General features: G+C 43.3%; 1 protein-coding gene and 1 pseudogene across 2 annotated transcripts in view; one reads left to right on the top strand and one right to left on the bottom strand.

Annotated features, from left to right (window-relative positions):
* Positions 1–1,789, bottom strand: part of LOC102249459 — a 4,389-nt pseudogene extending 2,600 nt beyond the window's left edge.
* The window catches only part of SIK3 (SIK family kinase 3), a 270,503-nt gene that overhangs the window by 223,325 nt on the left and 29,459 nt on the right, over positions 1–17,719 (top strand). For both annotated transcript variants that reach the window (XM_005856818.2, XM_005856819.2), the window contains 7 exons: positions 10,680–10,798; positions 11,349–11,459; positions 11,975–12,118; positions 12,750–12,827; positions 12,948–13,057; positions 16,304–16,457; positions 16,702–16,857. In XM_005856818.2, the coding sequence (XP_005856880.2) occupies positions 10,680–10,798; positions 11,349–11,459; positions 11,975–12,118; positions 12,750–12,827; positions 12,948–13,057; positions 16,304–16,457; positions 16,702–16,857 (872 nt within the window). The remainder of the gene's footprint in view (positions 1–10,679; positions 10,799–11,348; positions 11,460–11,974; positions 12,119–12,749; positions 12,828–12,947; positions 13,058–16,303; positions 16,458–16,701; positions 16,858–17,719) is intronic.

The raw sequence follows: 17,719 nt of genomic DNA on the forward strand, positions 1-17,719 counted from the left end.
CTGATCCTGCCCGGCAGGGTCACAGATCCGGGTCCCAGACCGCAGACAGCCTTGCCTGCTGCCGCCTGCCTTCAGTATGCAAATTAGCCGCCATCTTGTTGCTTCAGGGTGGGGGTCCCCACTGGGGTGCCTGGCCAGTCTGGGTGAGGGGCTGAGGGCCGTTTTCAGGCTGGCGGGCGACTGAAGCTCCAAACCTCTCCTTTTTTTCTTTTTTTTTTTATTCTGGCATTTATTTACCTTCTATGGCTGTCACTGGAGCTGAGAGCCGGCTTTCTCTCTGAGGCTCGGCTGCTGAAAGCAGGTTTCTGGCCTTTGTTTTCTGTATTCGAAACAATGTTGCGACTCCAGCTCTGAGATCCCGGCTGACTGACAGGAGGTTTCTGGGGTTTTGTTTATCTTCTATAAATGTTACAATGTTTCCAACTGAAGCTCAGAGGCCGGCAAGGCAGGCGGGGGAACGTTGGAGTCCTCTGTCACTGAAGGAAGCAAGCCTCCCTGTTCGCATCAGCTGCCTGGCTGCCGGCCACCATCTTGGCTGACAGTTAATTTGCATATCTCCCTGATTAGCCAATGGGAAGGGTAGTGGTCGTATGCCAATTACCATGTTTCTCTTTTATTAGTGTAGATAGCTTCTGCGGCGCCCTTGGTGGCCTGGTCATTGGTGGCATCACAACTCTCTATGGACCTAAACAGGACCTAAATCATAGCTGCGCAGGTCCTGTTCCACATAAGGAAAAATGAGTTTCTCTTTAATCCACTTCCAAATGTTTAGTGTCATCATCTCCTTGCATCTCCACCACTGAACCACCATAGATTTTTTGAGACATTTTGACTTCACTAAACCTTTACAGTGAGTCAACTTCAAATCACTCCAACTCCTCTCAGTCTTGTAGACTCAGCTGAGTGCAGTTTATCTCCTGCAGGGGTAGGTATGCTGGCGATGCACCAGGGTGAGGGTGGCCATAGCCACTCACCATCCAGCTCATAAGCGCAGACAGCTGGGTCCCAGCTGTTTTGGCGTCAGACACAGCCTCCAAGAAACCACGGACAGACAAGCAAGCAGGGCAGCTTTTCCTCTTCCCGGCTTTTTTCTGGATTATTTCTTGAAAAAAGTTAGTATCAAGTAAAACTGAGCCACAATTTTGTTCATTTGAAATTAGGACTTAAACATATATTTGAATAACGATATGATAGTATAAGCAACAAACTTTTATTTAAAAAATGTGAGCTGCAGATTGGACAGCTTGTAGTATAACAGTGTGGCTCGGTGCTAGAGGTAGATACTGACATCACCAGCATTTCAGCCAGTATCTCCTAACTTGGGATTATAATTCTGACAACATTACAGCCACCTAGAAAAACTTAAAAATTAGGAAAGTTCAAGAAATAGGTGTTATTTTCTAATAAATTGAGATACATGAGTCAAACATTTGTTTTTCTCCTCAGTCTATCTCAGGTTGATACACTGTTAAAACCAAAGAGAAAGCCTCTCAGCCTGTTTATTGATTCCTAATAGAAGCTTTTCTTATCAGCTCCATCTTCATTTGCTAAGTTGTGCCAAGCCATCTATCTCCCTTTGGCTTCTGTTCATCCACAGAAAATGCCTCACAGGATGTAGTTATAAGGAACTTTATTTCTATTCCAGAACATTCTGATAACAATTTGCAGGAAATGATGGTCTTGGGATTTGTATTTAAATTTTAAAAATCTCCACTTTCTTGTCTGATCTCTTGCTGATTATCCTTCTAGGACTTTTACTGAGTACTTCAGTCCTGGGACTCCCATTCTTTCCCCAAAAGAACCGAAAGAAAAGGTTTCAAAATAAGGCATTTTATTCCTCAGTGCAATTGTGTTAGAGGAACTGATATAGTAAGATGTGCTTATTTTATGAGTCACATCTTACTGTAACCAGCACTGTTATGGATTAAGTTCCATTACAGTTAATTCCAAGATTGTGTATTTTCTTTGTTTAGGTGAAGCTGTAGTATTGACTATTACTGCAAATAAAGTCCCTTAACGTGCAAGTTAGAAATGCTTATATAGTTCTAGTGTGTCCGTCATGTATCAAATTTAATTCGTAGAGTAAAAATCATCCAATCCCTACAACACCATTGTTCTAACAATATCCAGTATAACAAAATTTTTATTGTTAACAGCAATGAAAAAAAAACCCTGGTATTTAGTATATTTTTGTATTTAACATTTATGCAATCTCTGAATTCATCTATAGGATAGCACATTCAGTGTGTGTTATTTATACATAGAAATGTCTTATTTCAAGACTATTTGTCTGTTGTTTAGGTTTTAAAATAGTCACTGTGTAAAATAGGTTTGACCTCAGCTAACAGCTGACAATGACAGGGTTTCCTTGGGTATATGAAAAATGTCATTTCAAGGGCTTAGTCCACAGCAGAGTGAGGATTCTAACTCTGGCCAGCTTCTTACCAAAAGAAGGTAGCTTGTCAGTTCGATTCCCAGTCAGAGCACATTTCTTATTGATTTACTTTTTCACTTTTTATATAGGGGTTGTGACAAAATAGTCACACTATTTTAACCATGTTATGACAGAATCTGACCAGTATGACAAACTTTATTTTCTTTTCATTAAGAAAAACAGCATGTTTTGTGCATGGTTTTTCTTTTTGGAAAAGGCAGGTAGCATTGAAGAGGAACTCCAGGTCACAAACATTTGTTAAGTCCAGAACATATAAAGGAAAAGCGTACACTCTTACCAAAGCTATGTTGCTCCATCATTGCAACCATGGATCAATCTTGTTCTATGTGTTCCCTATACTAGTATCAGTTCTCCCCAGACTGGTACTTGAGCTGGATAAAATGAATGGATGAGATTCAAGCAGTTTACACAGTGTCCTTGTTCTGCAAAGTCTAAGACTTTAGTTCCATTTACCTTTTTTTTTTTTAAATTACTCATTTTCCAGGGAAACATGTCTTAGAGATTTAGTAGCCAATTTATTTTTGTTTTCTTTTTGGATTTTGAGATTTGAGAAAAATAGAGCTCTCTTTGAAATTTGAATTGCTCTGGAGAATTAAACATTATTAAGAAGTTTGTTAAAATTATTGAAAATAAACAACTCTTGGGCTAAGTGTTTGAACACCTAGTGTTTATTAGAATGAGTACACTTTCCTCCAAGCACCTGTGAGAAACATGCATTTCCTGGGTGATTGCTTCTTCTTTTTTTTAAATTGTTTTATTACTTGAAGTATTACAAAGAGTATTATATATGTCTCCTTTTTTTTCCTCCCCTTGACCTTCCCCTAGCCTCCCATGCCCCCCAGTGTCTTGTGTCCATTGGTTATGCTCGTACGCATGCATACAAGTCCTTCAGTTGATCTCTTACCCACCCCCCAACCCTCCCTGGCCTTCCCGCTGTAGTTTGACAGTCTGTTCGATGTTGCTCTGCCTCTGTATCTGTTTTTGTTCATCTGTTTATAATGGTCTTAATTATCCATAAATGAGTGAGATCATGTGGTATTTTTCTTTCATTGACTGGCTTATTTCATTTAGCATAATGCATGGGTGATTGCTTCTTGCTTGCATTCTTCCCAGGTCGCCTGGCCACAGATGTCTTCTGTTCCCCTAGCAGTTTTATGTGGTCAGAAAGAATCTGTGACTCCACTTCTTTCAGACCACTCCTTTGCCCACAGAGCTGGAAATGACTGCTTTGCTATGTCCCACACTTAGGCATCACATAAAGGGTTTAAGGGACAGTTGGTATTTTCTCCATTATAGGATCAGCCTCAAGATTCTGATGATCTACTTCCTGGAATTTTCACTTAGCCCTTCCCCTTGTCTGTGATTCCTTGATTGGGGAGGCCTGTTTTCAGCCTTCCATCATAGTCTTCGTCACCATGAAGCAAGCCGAGTACGAAACAAAGTGCTTTCTTTTGTAGTGCATTTAGTTCTCACCATTGTGTTCCTGCCTTCTCTGAGTTTCTTAGTCCAACTTGCCATCTTCCCTTAACGTTGTTTTCCAACTAGTTCTCACTCGTCTATGAATTGGCATAGGGCCCATTTTTTATTAATTTGGCTTGTAGGTGACTCTACCATGATGAAACCTGTGGAGATTAAATGGCATTTGATCTGTCAGAAGAGGAATGAAATTGATTTGATTTGTTTTTATTAAGACACTAGAGGCCCAGGGCATGAAATTCGTACATGGGTAGGGTCCCTAGGCCTGGCCGGCGATCAGGGCCAATTTGTGGGGCAACCGGCAGGGTGATCGGGAGGCCCCTGCTAGCACCCGCCTTGGCTGGCCTGGTGCCGCCTGCTCGCCGGCCCCACCCCCTGCTGCCACCACCGGTCGCCTACGTCTGCGGGGCAACTGGCAGGGCGATTGGGGGGCCCCCACTGGCACCTGCCCTGGCTGGCCTGGGACCTGTGGGCTGGGGGCAGCTCCTGTGTTGAGCATCTGCCCCCCTGGTGGCCAGTGTGCATCATAGTGACTGGTCATTCTGCCGGTAGGTTGATTTGCATATTAGGCTTTTATTATATAGGATGCTGGCTACTACTTAAAACATCAATAATTAATTTATTTTATGCACTAGATGGGATAAGAATTCATAAGATTGACCAGAATTTATATCCTGGTCAAGTTTCTTCACTTCTCTGATTTTTAATTTCTTTTTCTATAAAATTAATATAATGAATTATAGGAGTTGGTGTATGAACTAAATACTTAAATTAAATGAACTTTAAAAGTTTCACACTGAAAGGTTGCCAGTTTGATTCCCAGTCAGAGCACATGCCCAGGGCTCAGTCCCTGGTAGGCAGCCATCGATGTTTTGTTCTCACATCAGTGTTTCTTTCTCTCTCTCTCCCCCTCTCCTCCTCTCTCCCTCTCCCCCCCTCTCCCTCCCTCCCTCTCTCTTCCCCTTTCTCTAAAAGCCAAGTTTAAAAATCTTAAAAAAAAGTTTAGTGCTCTGTCTACCATGTAAGTATTCAATAAATATTAATAATTATTAAATAATATATTTGAAGAATTGTTCTTTTAATCTTTCATCCCCTCCTTCCCTATGTTTCTTTTTATTTTTTTCTATGTGTCTTTCACTCTTACTCTCTTAACATGCTAAAGATGTATTATTAACACTTTCAGTTAAATCCACAGGATTTATGTAGAATACTTACCTGCCGAACGTCTTGGTTTATTATATCCTAGCCTTGATGCTATAGCTATGCCCATATCCAGCTGCCTCCTCAATTTAGCCTCAGCAAAGATGAGTAAGGAAGTATCCCCTATACGAGACAAAGAATTCTAAAGCCTTGGAAATCATCTGATCCAGGCTTTTCTCCTAAAAGAGTGCCTCATCTCATCTTCTATGAAATGATAGTTGTCTGGTTTTCCTAGCTGGAAGCATGGAGAATGCTTATTCAGCTGCAGATTCTTAGACTCCGGTTATTGAAGTTGCCTGAAGGAATTATAGCAGTCGTCATCTAGTCCTGTGTTCTTTTAACTGGAGTATTGAGGGCCTGCTACCTCCCAGGTCCCATAGTAGGCCCGGGGATAGACAGCTCAGCGAAACAGTCTCCAACCCTGAAGGACTCCCAGTTCTCCTCTAGCGAATGCTAGAAGGCCTTCTGTGACAACGCCAACCTGGGACCAGACATTTCCAAGTGATGATAAGCATGCTGTTTCACAGGACAAGTCACTCCCTTTTCACGTGGTTTGTAGAGTGGAAGGGGACCTAGGAGTTCATTCTATCCAGCTGTTTCTGGACTCGGCTTTTCATGTGAAATCTTGCTCAGAACACCTGTCTGTGAAATAGATGCAATTAGCTGTGCTCCAGGTGTAACCCTGCCCACTTGACTACCCTCTCTCCTTCCTTAAGAGGCCCACGCAGGTCCTTACTTAGGACCCTGGCCTAGTAATTCGGATCAACTCTAATTTAAATTAGAAAGACGTTTCCTTATTTGAACTTGTTACTTCCTAATTATTCCAGGTTCCCCTAGAGCAGCAGCACAGTGTAAATCCACTTTGTCTCTCTCTTTTTAAAAAAATATATTGTTACTGATTTCAGAGAGGGAGAGGGAGAGATAAAAACATCAGTGATGAGAGAGAATCATTGATTGGCTGCCTCCTGCATGCCCCCTACTGAGGATCGAGCCTACAACCCAGGCATGTGCCCTTGACTGGAATCGAACCCGGGACCCTTCAGTCCACAGGCTGACGTTCTATCCACTGAACCAAGCCGGCTAGGGCCACTTTGTCTCTTTTTATAAAACTCCTCCAGATGCTTGGATAGCCAGCATGCTCCCTCCTGCCTACACCTCTTCTCAGGCTAAGTCAGCCTCACTGCCTGGCACCTTGCTGCAGGTGATTTTACAGTTTTAGTCGGGGAATTCTTTAAGTGATGCTACTTCTTCTAGCTTGGACACTGGAGACAGACTTGTATTTTCGGAGAATTTGAAGTTAGTTTTTAATTCCCCTTCTCCGGCCATTATTTTTCACCCCCTCAGTCCAAATATTTCAGCCTCTTAGAGAAAGTTGTTTATTATCAAGGTCAAAAGAGAAAAAAAGAAGTGAAAGATCTGGCCTTCTTAATGCACACACAGCAGCTCTCTCCACAGCCATCCTGGTGTCTGGGAGCACGCCCGGCAGGGCAGGGCAGGCCTGAGCCGCATCCCCCTGTTCGCATGCCCTGGGCGGATCAGCTTTCACGGGCCCACAGTGATTTTCACCTCGGAGGCGAGAGAGACGCTGGGCTCTCATGAGCTGCCCCTCTGGCATGCACAAGCTGAGCAGCATATTCCTGCATTGCCCAGCATGCTTCCGCCTCATTCGTACCAAAGGTGCTGCCTCTTGTGCGGGAACAAGTGATAGAGCCATTTTTGACATTAAAATAGAGTACTTCTGGAAAAGTTGATCATATGATTGATTCTGTTAGGTTTGTGAGCATTTTATTCCCTTTGTTTTCACTCTCTTCCCATGTTTTATGTAGAATGGTGCATTCAAATCTAGTTTGAATTTGATTTCATGAGCTATGTATGACACTTAGGAAGTAAGCGTTGATAATAAATATCGAGTTTTCTGCATTTTCTCATATTTTCCATTCTGTGCAACATATGAAAGGGATTAGCTTTCATTCTTTTACGTACTGGATATTATGTAGGGCAGACAAGGTAAAAGCTGTTTTCTTTAGGTATTGCTACTGCAGCCAGAATTCTTAACGTGGGACCTGTGAACATGTAGACAATGTGGCATGCCTCCTGGGCTCCTTGAATAGCCTAAAATTACCTTCCCATTTTTGTGTATAAATTCTTGTTTGCATTTTTCTGGAGATTTTTCAAGGCATCTGAGACCAAAAATGTGGTTACAGATGACTAGATGTAAGTTTCAAGACCCTGCAATTGCACTAGATAGGTTTTCTAATCAGGACATATTATGTTGGTGTTGATTTATTTTGTATTTAAGGAAATTGTCATTAAAAATTTGTTTTAGCCCTAGCCGGTTTGTTTTGCTCTAGCTCAGTGGATAGAGCATCCGCCTATGGACTGAAGGGTCCCAGGTTCAATTCCCGTCAAGGGCATGTACCTTGGTTGCAGGCTCAATCCACGGCCCTGATTGGGGCGCGTGCGAAGGCAGCCAGTCAGTGTGTCTCTCTCTCATCAATGTTTCTCTTTCTCTGTCTCTCTCCTCCTTCCCCCCTTCCCCCCTTCCACTCTTTCTGAAAACCAATGGAAAAATATCCTTAGGTGAGGATTAACATTTGTTTTAAACCAAGCTTATAATTGAATGTCATTCTGCCTTGGTTTTGAATCAGGAGCAACGTGGTGACCTTTTATGCATGAAATGCTGCACGAAAAACAAAAGGAAATGGAAGAGCGCCACCTAGAGGCCCTAACAAGTTTCACATATTTGGAATCAGGCCCAGACCTTCTCCCTGCACAGGGGTCTTTAGCTTTAGTAACGTTCTAAATTAAGAACATTGTTTTCCTCAAGTAATTGCAGACCATAAAGGTTTGTGTTGGTGATATTTATAACCTATTCGGATGCTACAGTTGTGGGGTCTATTCTTGCTACTTTGAAACATAATTTTAATAGAAGCTTAATGTTGTAGATAGCATTTCCTCTATTTCTTAGGACTGTAGGAACTTCAGGCTTTAGAATCTACACTGCATTTGAATATACTTTTAGTAACAAAGCAAGAACAAATTAATGCCTGCTAAAAATCATTTTAATATAGGAATTTTGCTTTGTTGTATTTTATAAGTTAGACTAAAGAGCAATTTGCCTTAATTACTCTTTGTATTCCTTTCAACATGGTGATATAGAATAGTGTTTGCCAAATGTTGTAGAAATTGTGGGATTGCAGAGTTGAATTTACTCTGAAAAAATAGAGAAGCAGAATTTATATCCATGTAAAGATATCTAACAGGGAAGTCAAGAATAGCTCTCAAGTCCCAGCTCTGCCATTATTTTGCAGTGTTGAGTTTGTTAACTTGTTTCTTCTTTGTTTATAAGTGGTGCTGATAATAGTATCTAATTTAAAGTTGTTGTGAGATTAAATGAAATACACTTGGTAATCATAGTACCTTATATATAAAAAGTCTTTTAAAATTAGCAGTAGTTTATTGTTGTTAGTATCACTGGCCAGTTTTGTTTTCAGGACAGTTAAAATGAAATAGAAACAGAAAAAATTTTAACCTATATTTTATAGACTTTTATAGTTAAAAAAGCATTTTCACAAGTACAATCTTGTTTGGTTAGAGTAAATAGTCAATATATGCTTATTTGTTCATATATTCAGTAGCTATGTATTCAGCTCCTGTAGGTGTAAATAACCATGTTTGATATTAGAGGTTTGGTACTGGAAACAGCAGTAGGAAAGACATGGGCCTTACATTGTGGTGGGAGAGTTAGATAATAGACAAGTAAATAAATAAATAAGATGATTTCACAAAGAAGTCATTAGTGTGAAGAAAACTAGTGTGACGTAATAGATCAGTGATGGCGAACCTTTTGAGCTCGGCATGTAAACATTTTGAAAAACCCTAATTTAACTCGGGTGCCGTGTCACATATAGAAATGTTTTGATATTTGCAACCATAGTAAAACAAAGATTTATATGTTTGATATTTATTTTATATATTTAAATGCCATTTAACAAAGAAAAATCAACCAAAAAAATGAGTTCACGTGTCACCTCTGACACACGTGTCATAGGTTCGCCATCACTGTAATAGTGACTGGAGGCCTAGTTTAGGTAGCCAGGGAAGAGCTTCTGAGCAAGTGACATTTAAGCTCTTACCCAAATGACAAGGAGCCAACCATGTAAAGGTCAGAGGAGCAGCCATTGCAGCTAAGGGAAGCAGCAAGTGCAGAGGCCTTCGGTGGAGTATGTTAAGCATGCGCACAGACTAGGAAGCGTGCCAGTGCAGCTGGACGGAGTTCTGTGCACCAGTAGGGAGATGCCAGGGGATGAAGTCAGAGACGGAGGCTCAAGACTGTAGGCCCAGGACTTTGTAGTTTGTTCTGAGGGTTATAGGAAGAGTTTGGGGAATTGCAGGCAAGGTAGTAATGTGCCCAGATTTATGTTTTAGAAATAGCCTCTTTGCTTCTTTATGGAGCAAGAATGGAAGCAGGAAAACCATATAGGAAACTTTTGCAATAGTCTAAGTGAGAGATGATGGTGTCTTGGATGAAGATGTTGAAAGAATGTTTCAGAAGTTTGGGTCCTTCCCACAGCTCTGTAGTACAGAAGCAGTATGGTTTGAAATCTGACTTACCATGTGAGCCTGGACAAGTTTATTAACTTCTCTGTGCCAGATTTTTACCATCTCTGAAATGAGAATGACTATAGTACCTTCCTCCTAGGATTGCTATCAGGATTAAATGAGAAAATCATAATTGTAAACTGCTCAGAAGTGTTACCACTGTTTTTATCATCATCACCATCACCACCTTTACCACAGGCACTACTCCCACATCATCCTCAACACCCTCAACTTATGGGTGAGAAAACTTAGAGGATGGTTTTGAAATAAAAATATAAGCTTCTTGATTTTGAATCTATTATTCTTTCAGCAATATGTTATGTAGTCTGAGCTCCCAGAGCGAAATAACTATTGATTTGAATCTATAGCTCAGAGTCCAGTTGTATGCACCTGTGAATGTTTAAACACCATTGAGAAGATTACAAAGTTCTCAGAGAGTCCTGGTGTGTGCATCAGATGCGTGCCACTCTCTCCCATACTTGAACCATTAGAAAGTTCAATTCCTGAATTTGAAGAGAGGTTTGGTCTCCTAAAGTCAGGGCATGAGTGTGCACATAACAATACATGTAGGAGAAAAGAACTCGCCATTCTGAGGACCTTATACTAGACTGAATCTCTTTTGAGGACATTCATCCCCTCATTAATTGTGTTAAATGGGGCCATACATAATATAAATAAATGAGATCTATGGATCATCCTGAGACTTTTTCTAACCAGACTTTTAGTGAGGGTATTAACCAGCCTACCAGATTTGAATTTCTCTTTTCTCCACCTCTTTCCACCTTTGCCAGTCCCTTCTGGAGTAAGCAATGACATAGGTAAGGATCAAGGAGCAAGAGAGACAAATGAGAAACAAGGAACTTGAAAATCTCCCTGCTCACCTTGCCTCGCTGGGGGCACCACTGGTACCTCCCTCACGGAGTTAAACACAGGCTCTTTGTTGCAGAATGTGAGCACTTGATCCGCCACATGCTGGTGTTGGACCCGAGTAAGCGCCTCTCAATGGAGCAGATATGCAAACACAAGTGGATGAAGTTAGGGGACAACGACCCCAACTTTGACAGGGTGAGTGAGCACCACTTGCCTTAGGGAACTCTTCTCAGAACTACTGAAACCTCTTTTGCATGAGATTGTAAACAGGCCAGGACATGAAAAGGCAGCCCTGGCAGAAACTATTGGGTAATAATCAAGCAAGGAGTGAAAGTAGGGATTTTAAACCAGCAGCTGATGGAGAACAGTGAGACCAGTTCTGTACTACTTACCCCCAAGTCACAGTCTCTTGGCTTTTGAGACAGTACAGCCCACAGTTCTGCAGCGTACCCACCATGGGGACGTCTCTTCCTCTTGCCTAGTGTGCTAGTTCAGTGGCTCCTGTAGCATACCTTTATTTAAACCATTGTGGCCATCCCAGGTACCCCAGAGTTGCTCATGAAAATGAGGATCTTGTCTTCTCACAGCTACCCTGGGGCTTTATTGCTTGGGCTTTGTCTGAAGCCAAAAATATCCCAAGCTAGGGGCCTGAAACAGCTTGCTGTGGGTGACATGCATATGTGATATGTCATCTTAGCATAGCTAATTTGGGGTTTGATGGCTTACCTTTTTTTTAATGTTACAGTTAATAGCTGAATGCCGACAGATAAAAGAAGAAAGACAGGTAGACGTTTTGAATGAGGATGTCCTGTTGGCCATGGAGGACATTGGACTGGACAGAGAGCGGACACTACAGGTATCTCTAAAGGAATGGAGAGCAAAGGGAGGTGTGGCCATACTCCCTCGGGCTGCCTTTTTAAATGTTTTCTCCTTCTTGGGAACTTGGGTCTTTTTTGTTTAAATAATTTTTTTAATTTTTCAATTATAGTTGATATACATTATATTAGTTACAGGTGTACAGGATAGAGATAAGACATTTATATAACTTACGAAGTGATTACTCCAGTAAGTCTAATACCCGTCTGATACCATTACAGTGTTGTTGACTATCTACCCTATGCTGTGCTGTGCATCTCCATGACTATTTTATAACAACCAATTTGTACTTCTTAATCCCATCCTTTTCACCCACCCCTCCCATCTGGTGACCAGCAGAAACTTGATCTTTTTGTTTCCTTCCCCTTCTTCCTCTGCCCCTCTCTGGGTCTTGGAACAGAGATGCTTTGGTCTGGTAATGTTACTATTGAGAGAGTTTGGTCATTGATATGCCGTTTCACCAGGGTTTTTACTCTTTCCTTTCTCTCTTGGTAGTCATTAAGCACAGATGCCTATGATCACTATAGTGCAATCTACCATCTGCTGTGCGATCGACATAAGAGACATAAAACCCTGCATGTCGGAGGACCTCCCAGCATGCCCCGAGCCATGGCCTTTCAAGCACCAGTCAGTATCCAGGTGGGCAGTGATTCCTGTGACCTGATTCAGGACAAGTAACATTTGGGGACGGGGCGGAGGGTGGTTAGCCACTGCTCAGGAATTCTTAAGTCCAGAGATCAAGCAAAGATTGGAACCTTTCTTAGAGAGGATGGAAGGGTCTTTACGTACTTGAGGTAGACAACTCTATTTGCAGGGTGTGGTTGTTTTTTTTGTTTTTAAGAAGCAGCAAATCATTGAGACTGTTGTTTCTAAAAAAACAAAAAACAAAAACAGAAACACACAACTCTCTTAATATAGCTTCTAAGGAACCAAAGACTCAGAGGTAGAAACATAGACTTTAGCAATCAAGAATACTTTGAGCCCTGGCTGTGTGACTCAGTTGGTTGGAGCGTCATCCAAAAGGTTGTGAGTTCGATTCCCAGTCAGGGCACATACCTAGGTTGCGGGTTTGGTCCCTGGTCTGGGGCGTGTATGGGCGGCAACCGATGGATATTTCTCTCTCACATGTTTCTCTCTTTCTTCCTCTCTCCTTAAAATCAATAAAAACATACCCTCAGGTGAGGATTAAAAATAAAAAGAACACTTTGAAAGGTTATCATTTCCCTCTAGTGTTTATAGTATGTGTGTATCTGTATGTACTTCTCTCCAGGCGGAGCAGGCGGGTACCACTATGAACATCAGCGTTCCGCAGGTGCAGCTGATCAACCCAGAGAACCAGATTGTGGAGGCAAGTGGCGATCTCTGATCGTTGTCAGTTGAAATCTTTCCCATATTCTTGCTTCCTTGCCTTACTTTTATTTCTGATTACTTCTCATGTCTAATTCAGTTGTGTTTTCCTTCACCTCAGCCGGATGGGACAGTGAACTTGGACAGTGATGAGGGTGAAGAGCCTTCCCCTGAAGCATTGGTTCGCTATTTGTCAATGAGGAGGCACACAGTGGGTGTGGCTGACCCCCGGTGAGTGTCTGAGCCCTAATTAACCTCAGGGCCAAGAAGTCCCACCTGACTGAGTTCCCACCAGTGCATTTTTCCTACTTCATTGTATCTCCCAGATGAAAACTAATCCGGTGGCCAAGACCTGTTTGTAACCCAACTCAGGGTCCCCGGTAGACCAGATTTGATTTGCTAAAAATATTACAGAGCTGCCCCTAGTGCAGTGGTTCTCAACCTTCTGGCTCTTTAAATACAGTTCCTCATGTTGTGACCCAACCATAAAATTATTTTCGTTGCTACTTCATAACTGTAATGTTGCTACTGTTATGAATTGTAATGTAAATATCTGATATGCCGGATGGTCTTAGGCGACCCCTGTGAAAGGGTTGTTCGACCGCCAAAGGGGTCGCAACCCACAGGTTGAGAACCGCTGCCCTAGTGGCTGGTGGGCCAGTAGCCACCATCATGCCAATGAATCGCAACATTGTGGTGAAGAGTATGATAGTCTCTGTGTCTGCAAAGGTTGAGGTCTTCTGATCTAAGTCACGTGAAAGTGCCTCTCACAGTTCGTCTGACAGCTTTGAGAGATGGCCGCTACGTGTCCTAATGCAAGACTCATCTTGGAAGTGAGGACAAAGGATATGGTGTGATTTATCTGTGTTACAAATTAAATTAAGGAAACAAAAATCAAAAACCACACTGAATAAGTACCAGTTACCCAAAGTGTTTTCCCAAAATAGTCCTTCCATATGTCCCTGATGCCCTCCCACCTGGGAGATGTCCTAAAGGCTGGCTCTCTCCTTTTTTGTTCTACATTTGAAGACTCAACATTAAAAATACCCTCTCATCTTTTCTGGATATTCTCTCTACTGAGTAGAGAAGAGAAGGTTGTGTCAGAGAGTTCTCTTGAGAGTTCAACTAGGCGTAAAGCTAGTTGTTTTGTTTTTTGTGTTTGTTTTGTTTTATAAATACCTCTTTTCTCTGAGTGATTTCCAGAAAAAGATCCCCAGGCCTGCTGATCGGCTTGCTTTAGGTTTCTCATTCTGGGCCTACATTCATACAGGCAGCAGGGGAACATTCTGGCTCCAAAGGCTGTGTCCGCAGTGTCGCCCTGCTAGTGGAAAGACCTCTTGGTTTACAGTGTGCTGTGAGTCCCACTGCAGGAGCATCACAGCCTTGCACATCGCGGCGTGTCTGTGCTGCCAGCACTGACGGGAGGAATTGCCTTCTTTCCCTGGTGAATGAGTTGCTATTCCAGGCAGCCAGGTTTTAGTGGGTGGCCTATGTCCTCCAGAAATGTGCTGTTCACCTCCAGACTGTGCAGGCCCGAGCTGGACCGGTGCCAGTATTTCCTCAGGGCTCAGAGCTGTTGGTTTCACATGAGTGGTCAATAAAAAATAGCAGTCCCCAGTTCCAAACAGTAAAGTGGCAGGCAGCCAGGTTCCACACATTGGACTTCTTGCTTTGGGATCTTAGAGAGAAATACAAATTTGCAGGGAAAGTGGAAAAATATATAATAAATTATACTGAACTTATCCGTTTCATCAGTTTGGGGATATAACACTTTTGAGTAAGAATATTAACCAGAAAAGATGGCGGCATTGGTAAACACCAGTATTCACCACCTCCCACAACCACATCAAAATTACAACTAAACAGACAACAGCCATCATTCAAACCAGCTGAATGGAAGTCCAACTAGAGAAGTAAAGAAGAAAGCACATCACGGCTGCTGGGATGGGCAGAGGTGCCGGACGGGCTGTGGCCTTTTTTAATTGGGAGAGGTCTCCAAGGCCTCCTGTAAGAAGCAGGGTGTCCCAGCCCCACACCAAACCCCCAACCCAGGGCTCCAGAGCTGGGCAGAGAAGTCCCCCTAACTTTGGGCTGTAAAAACCAGCCAGGATGGTGGTTGAGTAACACAGAGGCTGCTGGAGACCCAGCAGTTCCTCTTAAAGAGCCTTTGTACTGACTTACAAGGTCCTGTTTCCTCTGAGCTCCAGCACCAGGTGGCAGCTTTGGGGGAATCCAGGGACATAGGAGGAGGAATTGGACTGTCTGGTATTGGGTCAGGAACTGGCGGGAGGCTTTCTCCCAGACCAGGGTGCTCTCAGGGGTCATTGCTGCTATGCTGGGACCTCCCCCGTTACAGAGCTAATGAGCAGCCATTTCTCAGTTTCCATCATCGTGGCCGACACTGTTCACTCCACCCTGGTGATTCCTAAGACCCCGCCCCATCCAATTTGCAGCCCTACCCAAGCTTTTCAGCAGCTTTTCCATATGAATGGCCTGTCCTGGCTCAAACTTTGCTAAAATCTCTCAAAAAAAAAACAGCAGCTGGTGTCATTGTGCCCCATATCTATCAGTAAGAGACCCAAGACCTGGCACTATCACCAGCCTGCCTTCCTTCACAGCTGGGCCTTACCTGGGCACCTCCAAACCCAATACAAATAGGAAAACTTTGCAGATCCCTCTGTAGCTCCTGCCGGGTGGCCCCAGGCAGTGGCTGACTTTGCACCTCCCGGGAGGCCCCAGAGCCAGTGCACCCTGTGGACAGCTTCAGACCATAGCAGATTACAACTCTACACATCCACAAGCCACACACTCAGGAGGCAGACTCAGTGAGCACCAAGCCCCACTGAAGCAAGTCCTGCTCCACAGGGTGTCTCCTGCACAGCAGCTCTTCCACTGTAGTCACAGCTGGTCCTCACAGCCGATTGGCCTGGAGGTCAGTTCCTCTCAGTGCTCAACTACAACAAGACTGTGCACACAGCCCACACAGAGGTGCACCTAGAGTGCCCAGCTCAGGTGACTGGGGAGACTGAGCCATTGGGCCCTAGAGAACACCTACTACACAAGGCCACTCTACCAATTCCAGGAGACATAACAGCTCTACCTAATACAGTGGTTCTCAACCTTGGCTGCACATTAGAATCACCTGGGAATTTTTTTAAAATCCTAATTTCTAGGCCTCATCCTCCGGAAATTCTGTTTCTTTGTTATGGGGTGGGGCCACAAATCTCAGAGGGAAGGGGTGAGGGGGGTGTGGGAAGAGGTTAATCGAAGATCTTATATGCATATGTGCATTACCTATGGACACAGACAATAGGGTGGTGAAGGCCTGGGACAGGGCAGGAACCAGGTAGAAGGGGTTCAATGGGGGGGATAAAAGAAAGGTATCTGTCATACTCTTAATAAAGATATTTTAAAAAACAAAAAACCTTAAAAAAAAAGAATATTAACCAGACTTCTCTGTCATCCTGTTTCTTTTAGCATGGAAGTTATGGACGATCTGCAGAAGCTCCTACCTGGCTTTCCTGGAGTCAACCCGCAGGCTCCATTCCTTCAGGTGGCCCCTAACATGAACTTCATGCACAACCTGTTGCCCATGCAAAATTTGCAACCAACTGGGCAGCTTGAGTACAAGGTACCTGGATATGGGAGAGGGCTTGCCCAAAAGAAACACATTTCAACTTCTTTAAGAGACTGAGAGACCTTCCAGGATTTAAGGGTGTCTTTGTAGAGAAAGAAAGCATCTGGGTGTGAGGGAAGATTTCTCTAGTCTCCATCACAACCAAGGGTCCTTAACGTCAGTGGATGAGAGCACTTCTTTTCCTCTCCTCCTCTCCCCCTGCCTCATCCACCTGTCCTTCCCACTCCACTCCCGACAGGAGCAGTCCCTGTTACAGCCGCCTCCCCTCCAGCTGCTAAATGGAATGGGTCCCCTTGGCCGACGGGCTTCAGATGGAGGAGCCAACATCCAACTACATGCCCAGCAGCTGCTGAAGCGCCCACGGGGACCCTCCCCACTTGTCACCATGACACCAGTGAGTAGCAGCACAGAGCCCAGCTTACTCTCTCCGAGATTTTTGATAAAGAGGTTGTGAGCATAGGGTGGGAAAAGAGGCTTTCCAACCTAAATGTCTGAATTTCCTCTTTCTCTAAACTTAGGGTGTTCAATGTAATCACATTTTCCTCAGGCTAGTAGAATTTTCCAGTCTTATTTTTTGGCTAACTTCTTTTCTTAACCAAATAATTTCTACACTGAAGCCTGCTCCCAGAGAGCCTCATCCTCACGGACCACTTACACCTAGTTAAGTGCATCTGCCACCCCTCAGTTTGGAGGCGCCTTCCCATAGGTAACTCCTCTCGGCCAGAGGGCAGCACATGCTAACAGTTTTCTCTGGAATAAATTGCTCTTTAGGTTGGTTTCCAATATTACCTTCTATGCACCATTTCTCCTTTGATTAGCACTGCCTTGCGTTTTGGGTTTAGCACTTGATTGGCTTTCCCAAGGTCTAGCCTAGTCAGTTGGCATCCCTCAGTCCCATCTCTTGTATATGACGGTTACATTAAAAGATTGTTACCCCCACCCCTCGCCCTGGGTTGTTTATTTCCAGTTACTTTCCTCTCCTGGGTAAATTCATTCATTCATTCATTCATTTGTTCATTCAATCTCGTAGTACCATAAGATTGGATATTTATTATATCCATAACTCTTTAAAATATTACCTTCTATTTTTAAGATTTTTAAAATCTTGCTCAATTTCTGTACTTACCTTGTCATGGATTAGTCCCACAAGTTTGTGGCTTGGCACAGGTCTGGAAAAGGAAAGAATCATGTTTACAGTTCCTGGCCTCGCTGAACCACTGGAATAGCGCAAGGCCGCATGTGATTAAGGGCTGGGG

This window comes from Myotis brandtii, unplaced genomic scaffold (assembly GCF_000412655.1).
Source record: "Myotis brandtii unplaced genomic scaffold, ASM41265v1 scaffold105, whole genome shotgun sequence".
In the NCBI taxonomy this organism is placed as follows: domain Eukaryota; kingdom Metazoa; phylum Chordata; class Mammalia; order Chiroptera; family Vespertilionidae; genus Myotis; species Myotis brandtii.